The sequence below is a fragment of the Lactuca virosa genome, chromosome 7 (assembly GCF_052849685.1).
Source record: "Lactuca virosa cultivar CGN04683 chromosome 7, Lactuca_virosa_CGN04683_v6, whole genome shotgun sequence".
Taxonomy (NCBI): domain Eukaryota; kingdom Viridiplantae; phylum Streptophyta; class Magnoliopsida; order Asterales; family Asteraceae; genus Lactuca; species Lactuca virosa.
In genome coordinates, this window is record NC_136432.1 from 101,430,407 (window position 1) to 101,441,081 (window position 10,675).

The following is a 10,675-nucleotide window of genomic DNA, read 5'->3' on the forward strand; positions in this document are numbered from 1 at the left end:
GACTTCAAGTTCCATTTTTTTTTTTTTGTAACGGCCATATTTCACACTTTGACCACTGACCATGTACGCTCAACGTATCAAACGTATGCCCAACGTACACATCAAAGTCACGCGGTTCATATTAATGCACCAAGGGACCAAGTTTGCACTAAAATTTCATATTAAGGGTCAACAATGTAAAATACCTGAATAACGAATGTTACACACTATTTCCAATATATGGGTGTGATAAGTTTTGTATTTATTGCATGAATAAGAGGAACTTATGCTTAATTGGGATTGGTCTTGGAGGATGAGATCTAGAATGAAGAGTAGATGGATATTCGGAATGGAGGGTCACCGATGAAAAAAGCAAGAAAGCGACGGTGATTCACTACCGTCTGCCACTTGAAGGCAGATCAAATTCAAAACTAGAAAACAATGATATACCACTATCTACCTCTTGAAGGCATATCAAATTCTAAACAAGAAAAATGATGATTCACAACCGTCTACCTCAAATCAAATTCAAAACATATTAAATTCGATACCAGAAAACAACAATTCATCATCATCTGCCTCTCACACATCTTTTTCCGTCACTCATACCCACTCCCTTACCTCCATCTATCTCTATCATCACCTCTTAGATTACCCTATTAAAACGACATGCATCTCTTCTCTTTAACTCTCTACTTTTTCCAATCAGTAGCCACCGTTTCCACCATCTTATACACATCTACTCCACATTGACGAGTATACATAGTATCAAGTGACCCACCTATTTTTATTTTACTTTTTGCTAAAAATAATTTATAAAATTTATATGTGACCCATCTAAAATTTGTATAGTGATCTATCTTAATTTGTTTTATAAATAAATTAATATAAAACTAAATTTTTAAACCAAATGTTTATCTCTCAATAGCCTAATTACTTAATTACCCATTAAGAAATAATTCAATGCAACTTTTGAGTGATATTTGTGTCACATATTAAAAAGATGAGTGATTAATTTTCCAGTAAGGTCGGACGGTGTGGGCGAGAGAAATGGTGAGGGAAGCTTTCCCTCTCAGTTGAACACTCCACCTTGACCGAGGGAAATGTGATCAGGGAAGGAGGTGAGGTAGCCCATTCCCTCACTCTCTCTCCTATTCCTATTGGCCAACTTTTTTTTAGCTTTTTTAATACTTATTAAATTATATACCTACTAAAAATTATAAAAAAAATATATCAAAACTCATCGTTTTTAATTCCATACAAAATGAGTATAATATTTGTAGGAAATATATTTAAAAATAAATAAATAAAAAAATAGTGAGAAGTTTTCTACCCATTCCTTGGGTTTAGGTGAAGGAAATAAAAGTGCGAGAAAGAGTGTTGTGGCCCACAAAAAGTGATGGGAGTTTCCCATCCACACCCTCCGGCCTCCGGTCTAATAGTTTAGTTTCATATATTGAAAAATAGTTTTAGATATTATTAGTAATGATACAGCTGTAAAATGTTTCAAGATATTATACCTAACGTGCTACTAGTATTATTATTATTACTTTTTTGATTATTTTATTTTTATCTATCGGTTTTATTTAAATTGTGAACCACTTATGTTTTCGTTCTAGACTTGTCAGTGACTTTCCACCGACTGCAATTTCATCTACATATCCGTTAAAGCCGTCAAAAACTGCCCACCACTCACCACCTATTCCCACTTCTACCCTATATTCACGAACCGAATCAAAGCTTATGACGATCTTGAACCCTGAATTCACAAACACAATATGGAAGGTTGCTTTATAAACAAATATCGATTTTTGAACTGGGGCATGTTCAATGCCATTTAATTATCATGTTTCTTGCTTATCATCTTTTCAGAAACCCATATTGTAGAAGGGTTGGATCAATTATTTACAACTGAAGTCATAATTAATATGATACTACAATGGGTCGATTTTGAATATGGTCGGCTTCACCACCCTAACATCCTCCATTAATAGGTCTCCAATGATCGATTATGATCTCAAAGGCAATAAGTAAATCTATCGTGTTACATCACTTGCAATGACCGGGTCCATAAGTGTAGATTGGTGGTTTATTTTCTCCGAGGAACCGATCAAAAAAAAATTAAAAATTAAAAATAAATACAAAAAATACAAAAAAAAGGAGGACCGTTTATACAATTATATACTACATTTGTCCCAAATTTATTATCCACTTTTGACTTTTAAAATATTTATTTTTCAACTTTAACCTTAAATATTTTTGTTTTAGATATATAATACTTGATGCAAAATATATGAGTGAATTGTGTTTTAAATGTCTTTTCATTGTTATAAGTTTCGTCAAGAAATACATAACACAAATAAAAATATTTAAGGTCAAAGTTGATGAATAAATACTTCAAAAGTCAAAAGTGGTCAATAATTATGAGAAGGAGGAAGTATCTTCTAAAAACCAATGTCGCATGGTCATTCTTTTGATTTTTCTCACTTATATTTTTCTTATATTTCATTTCATCCCTTTAATTTTCACTATTTGTTTATAATTGACAATTCTCTTTTCTTTAATAACCATCGCCTACAATTTTTAACTTTTTGCAATTTAAGTCATCGCTATCATCTTTATACTTTATAAAATGATATTTTCAACCTTTTACTTTTTAAAATGTTATATTCACTCCTTTACTTAAACTTTAAAAAATATCAATTTCATCCATTCTATTTTCTTAACTTTTGTTTTATCCATCATAATATATATAATTTGATTTACCTACGGTTACCACTCCTTTAATTTTCTAACATTTGGTATATCTCGGTATAAATTAGAGGTGATCAAAGTTTCAATGTAAATTTAGAACTTTAGTTCGTTAATTTAAAAAATTATTTGCTTTTTATATATGTTTCGGTATAAATTCGAGTTCGTCTACGTTTATTTATAATTTTTTACGTTCCAGTACTTATTTTTATGTGCGTTTCCTATGTATGAGCCGGATCACATGTAATACGTTTCTGTTCAAAATATAGCAATTTACTTTTTACTACTTCTCGAATAAATTACTGTCGCCACAACCCGCGAGACATAAAATCCTAGTTTACTCTAAATATCAATCGGATGGGCCACGAATTCAAAGAAATAAAAAAGGAATGATAAATAATTTTATTTAAAAAAAATGCAAGAATCTCACACGAGTACAATAAATTAATAAAATAAATATATATATAATTTTAATTCTTATAAATTACACAGTTATCAAATATTATCACCCACACACACACACACTCCATTTCTCTTTCATTTCATGTCAATGGAGGACACCGCTAAACCTCCACCACAGTCGTCACTCTCCTTACCATGGAGAACACGCATTGCTGTTTCCGTTCTCACCACCGTCACCGACGCAGCTTGCCGGAAAAACGGCACTGTCAACCGTCGTCTTCTTAGCTTCGTCGACTTCCGGAATCCGCCAACGGCAAAATCAATCAACGGCGTAGCGTCACACGACGTCGTTGTAGACGAGGGTCGTAACCTCTGGTTCCGTGTCTACGTACCTACACAACACGCCGGTGAAGATCTCCCAGTGATCGTGTTCTTTCACGGAGGCGGATTCGTCTTCCTAGCCCCCGATGTCCTGGTATACGATGCCGTTTGCCGTCGGTTCGCGAGAAAAGTGCCGGCAGTCGTTGTTTCTGTAAACTATCGCCTTGCGCCTGAGCATCGGTTTCCGGCGCAACATGATGATTGCTTCGATGTGCTCAAGTTTCTCGATAATGAAGAGAATAGGTCAAAATCGTTGCCGGAAAATGCGAATCTGTTGCGTTGCTTTCTCGCTGGAGATAGCGCCGGTGGAAACCTATCTCATCATGTTGCTCAAAGAGCCTGTGAATTCAACTTCCAGCGACTCAAGGTATATTAATTTATACTCTACCAGATTAATTACTCTGTCATTATTTACAATCAAATAGTTCCGATTCCAAATTAAGAAACGATTATAAACAATTTCATAAACACCTGTTGTGAATCATGTGAGCAATTATTAATCATCTCATAAATCGATTAATAGATCGATCGTTGTTTTCCCCATGATGTAATCCAGTGAACCACTCATTTATTTGACTCTGACATTAAAGAAATTCTCGTGTTTACCATTGACGTCTGCATCAGTCTTCTCACCAACCACTACCAACTTTAAAATTAATTCAAATTACTACAGCCACAACGTGTCGTTCACTATCTACATCACACTCATCTTAAAAGTCTCTGCAACCATATTATTATCGGTTATAACGAAAACTTGCATCACCAGGTAATCGGAGTTGTAGCAATTCAACCGTTCTTCGGCGGAGAAGAGCGGACGGATTCCGAGATCCGCCTTGAGGGAACACCAATAGTCTCAATAAAACGAACCGATTGGATATGGAATGCATTTCTACCACAAGGGGAAGGGTTCAACCGGGACCACCCAATCATCAACGTTAGCGGCCCAAACGCGGTGGAGATATCAAAACTAGACTTTCCGGCGACCATGGTGGTGGTGGCGGGGTTCGACGCCTTACATGACTGGCAAAAAAGGTACTATGAGTGGCTGAAAAAGTCAGGGAAAGAAGTGTATTTGTTTGAGTATCCAAACATGTGCCATGCTTTCTATATCTTCCCAGAATTGCCTGAAGCTGGACAACTTATTATGCAGGTGAAAGACTTCATTCACAAGGTATCGAGTAATGTTGCTACTTTGTAGACAAAGTAGTACGTTGGTCCATTATCCCTTTTAATACGTATGCATTGTTAGTTGTACCAAACTCTTATTATATTGTACTTTTTGTGGGGTTTTAACCTTGATGATCTATGGCCTAATGGTCCATAAGTGGCTATGCAATAGTACAATCTTTAAATACTCGTTAGTGAAGATGATTAAGTGGGATAGATTCTTGAATATACTTTGTCTTGTTACAAAAAATAGGTATGAAATTTACCAATTGTAATGAGGGTAATCAATGCCTAAGTAATTATGAAGTTGCCCATGGCTATGATATTTGATATTGAACAAAACGATGCCACCAAGATTGTTAGTAAGGTCTTGCAAACATAACAAAAATCAAACATGTTTTTTTAGTCTATGGGCTTTTTAGATGGATAAAGAAAAAACATTTCAAATTAAGTTGGGTTCATTTGCGACTTATAGGTGGATACATAGACATTTTATTAGTGAAATAATAGAAAGACCCAAACTCGGTTTATGGAAAATGTAAGCACAAATATCAAATAAGTTGAAGGAAAATGACATTTTTTTGCCTCAAGCAAATTCGAAACGAATAAAACAATGCAACGTAGAGATGAGCACTTAATATCAAATCCTGATTTCGTATTGATATTGTACCTGTATCGAATTTAATCATATGAGACGGTATTTGATACTCTAAAATCATAAAATTCAAGATTCGATACGATCAGTATCGGTGCTAGCACCGAAAATCGGTACTGGTAATGTTAATTTAGTTTGATACTCGGGATGGACTTTCGATTAAATTCGGTTTCAAGAAATTGGGAACGAAACCGTTTGGTACTGGTTCGTCCCACGCTCATCCCTAAATTGCAGTCTCTCTCTCTCTCTCTCTCTCTCTCTCTCTCTCTCTCTCAAATGGAAAAATCCTATTTGACACATGAAAAATTTATAATAACGAGTAGTGTAAATGGTAATATAATAACAGGTAGTACAAAATTAAATGAAGGCTCTGAAAGAGTGAATATAATATTCTACAAGGGACAATAATTACAATTAGTGATACATTATTTTCATCCAAATCACCAAGAATTATTAAGTTTCAAAGATATACGTTCTAAAAAATATCATGTTGAAACAACTAATAATGATAAAGGAGTATCTCAATATTACAAAAGTGAAATTAGGTAAGAATGTCTTTTGGAACAAGAGAAAAAGCAACCCCTTTAAATTCTTTCTTTAGTGGGACCTCAATTCCTTTCCTACCCATTGCAAGTCCTAGATTTATGACCCTTGTGCTTACACACACTAAACAATTTATTACGTAGCTTATGAATTTCACTCCCCTCATCTTCGGTTCGTCTCATTTTCTTTTTAGGTACGCCTACTAATATATGGTGTGGTGGAGGACAATAGTTAAAAGAAATTCATTCTTAGGCCACATGGCCCTTCCTTTTATAGAGTCTACCTTAAAAGAGAACATGATTTTCCATATTATAACCAATACACCTTATGCACATATATGTACATTTCTCCCACACTTCACCATTGTCTGCCATTTCATTGAGTGTTGTAATTGCATGCTTATATGGGACTACAATCAGCTCCTATTTCCTGCAACTGCACATTATTTGCCCCATGTATACCTAATGTTAATCATGTCATGAAACTTTAACCTGATATTTATGAAGGCTATTCCATCTTGAAATGTAATAGGAGGCATTTGAAATGTTTTCCTCCAAAATCCTAGTCCCGGTAGATGTGAGTGAACCTATGCATTTGTCTATAACCTTCATTACATTGTATACTCTTTTCATAAGGTATTCCTTTATGAACTCCAAACAAATGATGGCAGGTTTTTCTCTCCTATTTACTAGCTTAATATTAAATGCTTCATAAATATAATTCAACAACATGTCTGGTATTTCCATACCTGTTATTAACAATTCCATGTTGGTAGGTTTCATCATGTGACAATCAATTTAATCTTCAATAACTCTGAAGTTACCTATAAAATGGCTTCTAGCATAAGTGATGCGTATGATTTTGTCAGTAACCATTCATATGCATGCATATTATTGATGGGTTTTAGGTACAACAAATAAACTAGAAAACAATTCCTAAGTTCAGATGCAACCTACTTTGGATTTATGTTTTAACTATTGAACATACAACTTTGAATTGCAAAACTAGAACCCTAGAGGAGAGAGGCTAATTTCGAAATTAACAAACTAGGGTTTAGGGTTTACATACCTTTCAATTGTTATAGCAAACAATTGATATTCCCTTGGTCTTGATCTTGATCTTCTTGGAAGCTTTAGCACCACAAGTGTAATGCCTCTAATGGAATCACACCCAATGACTAGCAAGAAGGAAAGTAGAAGAGAGAGGGGAGAGGGAGTATGCAAAATCTCGGCCTTAGGGTTTCTTCAAAAGAAAGAGTGACCAAAAACATGAACCAGGAGGCTCCTTATATAGCTGAGGGATCTAGGGTTTAAGGGAAACCCTAGTTATCCTTTGCTTAGGGCCTAAGCAAACCCAAGGGCCTTATCCAAGCCCCTATGGACGAAATTATTAGGGTTTCCCCTAAAGATTTCGTCCACCCTCTTCCAAGGGGGTTCTAGAGCCTTCCACTCAACTATTAGATAATTGCAAACTAGTCCCTGCACTTTATAATTAATTCTTTTAACCCCAAAATCAATTCTGATTAATTTCTGGCTAACAATTAATTAAACATAATGATTTCTAATTAATATATTAATCCATTAACATATTAATAAATCATTTATATATATATATTAATTTATTAATCTTATAAATTAATATCTCTCCTTTCATAATTTCCTCGTCCAGTTGCTAGGTTGAGGGCAACCCAAAAGGACTGTGCTGCTATCAATTCAAGTACATACCAATTATAGTTATGGGCTTAGACACCTAATCCAACAGTCTCCCACTTGGATAAGTCTGTAACTATAATTGCTAGTATGCCTTCTAAATTTGACCAGCAAATTGTAGCTTCCAAAAGCTGCTGCCGAACTCTGACCCAGTCAGTTACGTGTCCTAAGATAAGTGATCATATAACCCTTCGTTCTGCTTGATATCCCCAGACAAAAGACATGGAATGTAATCAATCTGTTTGTCCAGAATCTATGTTTCCCGATTCCTGATTTGTGATGATGTAGGACTTCTAATCGAACACATCAATTTAGTCCTGGCTGGGCCCAGCACATAAGTCAACACCAAATCACCGAGGGGCCCACAGATATCGCTTTTCCTGTTAGGGCAAAAGGAACGAATAAACGTTGACTCATATGCTTGTATCTTTTACTCATCAAATTATGCATGACAATACGTTTTATAACACCAAGTTACTGATGCGTTTTCGTATCACCAATGCACAATCGACTCGTAAATTACAACTCATATATCTTCGTTTCAAGATTATAAGATATTATCGTCTCAGTATTACTCGTGATGAATTCCATGAAGTAATACTCTGAGCGAGGGTTTATCCAATACTCAAATCTCAATTTCTGAGTACTCATGAACGTTGCAGCAATTCTATTGCCATGTCTATCCTTAGACAATCTGCAATCCAATTCATGACAGTCTTAATTCACTACTTACTTCCAAGAGTACGAGCGACTGTGGAGTTTGAATAATCTCATTATTCAGGAAGTAAAACATGCAAAAATGGAACACAATAATAAACAATTGACAAAAGGTAGTAGCCAAACTTATAAATAATACTTTATTATTTAATCACCAAAAGTCAATTACATTTACTTTGTTACAAGTTTCAAAAACTAATCTAACTACTAAAACTAATATCATCTTTCAGTCATATGCTCCGAGCATGCTGAATATGCTTAGCCCTACTCAGACCCTTTGTGAGGGGATCTGCTGGGTTATCTTCAGATGACACCCTCTTAACTATAAGATGGCCTTCTTCTACTCTATGTCTGATGAAATGGTACTTTCTGTCGATATGTCTGGTCTTACCATGATCTCTCGGTTCCTTTGTCAAGGCAACCGCTCCTTCATTATCGCAGAACAGTTCCATAGGCTCCTGGATGGTTGGAACAACTCCGAGATCTCCGATGAAGTTCCTCAACCAAGCTGCTTCTTTTGACGCTTCACTTGCTGCTATGTACTCTGATTCACAAGTAGAATCAGCCACCGTATTTTGCTTGGAACTCTTCCAAGTAACTGCTCCTCCATTCAGTAAAAACACCCAGCCTGACTGAGAACGGAAGTTATCTCTATCCGTCTGAAAGCTGGCATCACTGTAACCATCTACTCTCAAAGTATCACTGCCACCAAGCACAAGGACCCAGTCCTTTGTCCTTCGCAAATACTTGAGTATATTCTTAACTGCTATCCAATGAGCTCTACCCGGGTTTCCCTGATAGCGACTGACCATGCTCAAAGCAAATGCCACATCAGGGCGAGTACATGTCATAGCGTACATGATCGATCCGACAGCGGAAGCATAAGGTACACGACTCATGTCATCTATTTCAACATCTGTACTCGGGCATTGAGTCTTACTCAATTTGGTATTGCTCTGGATAGGTAGCTCTCCCTTCTTGGAATTTTCCATACTAAACCTCTTTAGTACCTTATCCAAGTATGTGCTCTGACTAAGTCCAATTAGTCTCTTCTTTCTATCTCTCAATATTCTAATCCCAAGAATATAGGCAGCTTCTCCAAGGTCTTTCATGGCAAAACACTTTCCAAGCCAAGACTTAACTTCTTTCAAGGTTGGACCGTCGTTACCAATGAGTAATATGTCATCGACATACAACACCAGAAAAGTTATTATACGCCCACTAGCCTTGATATACACACAAAACTCATCTTCACTTCTAGAGAAACCAAACTCTTTGACTTTCTCATGGAAGCAAAGATTCCAACTGCAAGATGCTTGTTTCAATCCATAAATGGATTTCTCAAGCTTGCACACTCTATTGGGGAACTTTGCATCAAAAAAACCCTCTGGCTGACTCATGTAAACATCTTCAGCCAACTTCCCATTAAGGAAAGCAGTTTTGACATCCATCTGCCAGATTTCATAATCATGAAAGGCAGCTATGGCGAGCAATATCCTAATAGATTTAATCTTAGCCACTGGCGAGAAGGTCTCATCATAGTCAACCCCTGGGGTTTGAGTGAAACCTTTTGCAACCAGTCGAGCCTTGAATGTGTGCACATTTCCATCCATGTCTGTCTTCTTCTTGAAGATCCATTTGCACCCAACTGTCTTGCGAACTGGTGCACTATCAACCAAATTCCAAACTTGGTTGTCATACATGGACTTAATCTCGCTGTCCATTGCCTCTTTCCACTTGGAAGCCTCTGGGCCTGCCATTGCTTCCTTATAAGTGACTGGTTCATCTAAGTTTACCAGTGTTCTGTCACTTATGAATGTGTCACCATCTGAAGTGATATGAAAACCATACAACTCAGGTGGCACACTCACCCTAGTGGATCTTCTAAGAGGTAATGAGTTATCAATTGGTTCAACAGGAACTGTTTCCTCTGGTTGAATGCTAGTGTCATCTAAGGTTCCTTCATTGGCTGACTCTTGAATTTCTTCAAGGTCAATAGTGCTCCCACTGTCCTCTTTGAATATGAGCTCTCTTTCAAGAAAGACTCCTCTTCGTGCTACAAAGACCACGTTCTCACTAGGCCTGTAGAACAAATATCCAAAAGACTGCTTTGGGTAACCAATGAAAACACATTTCTCACTTCTAGCTGCTAGCTTGTCGTGAGTCTCTCGTCTTACGAAAGCTTCACAACCCCAGACTTTAATATGTGCTAACGAGGGAACTTTCCCTGTCCACATTTCGTGAGGTGTTTTGGCAACCTTCTTTGTAGGGACAAGATTGAGGATGTGGGCGGCTGTCTCTAAGGCATACCCCCAGAAGTGAATAGAAAGCGAAGCCCGACTCATCATAGAACGAACCATGTCTAACAAGG

At 36.6% G+C, this 10,675-nt stretch overlaps 1 protein-coding gene across 1 annotated transcript; it reads left to right on the forward strand.

The window, feature by feature from the left end:
• Positions 1 to 3,225: 3,225 nt before the first annotated feature.
• LOC145124782 (putative carboxylesterase 18) lies at positions 3,226 to 4,867 on the forward strand. The gene is made up of 2 exons (XM_079060241.1): positions 3,226 to 3,880; positions 4,280 to 4,867. Exons 1-2 carry the CDS (start codon positions 3,275 to 3,277, stop codon positions 4,709 to 4,711), a joined length of 1,038 nt encoding a protein of 345 aa, XP_078916367.1. The 5' UTR covers positions 3,226 to 3,274; the 3' UTR covers positions 4,712 to 4,867.
• The last annotated feature ends 5,808 nt before the right edge of the window (positions 4,868 to 10,675 follow it).

What these genes read in the sequence shown, in the direction of transcription:
- LOC145124782 (XM_079060241.1), top strand. Translation starts at nt 3,275, where the DNA reads ATGTCAATGGAGGACACCGCTAAACCTCCACCACAGTCGTCACTCTCC. An exon ending in TCAACTTCCAGCGACTCAAG is followed by an intron (nt 3,881 to 4,279) that starts GTATATTAATTT and finishes TTGCATCACCAG; the next exon opens with GTAATCGGAGTTGTAGCAAT.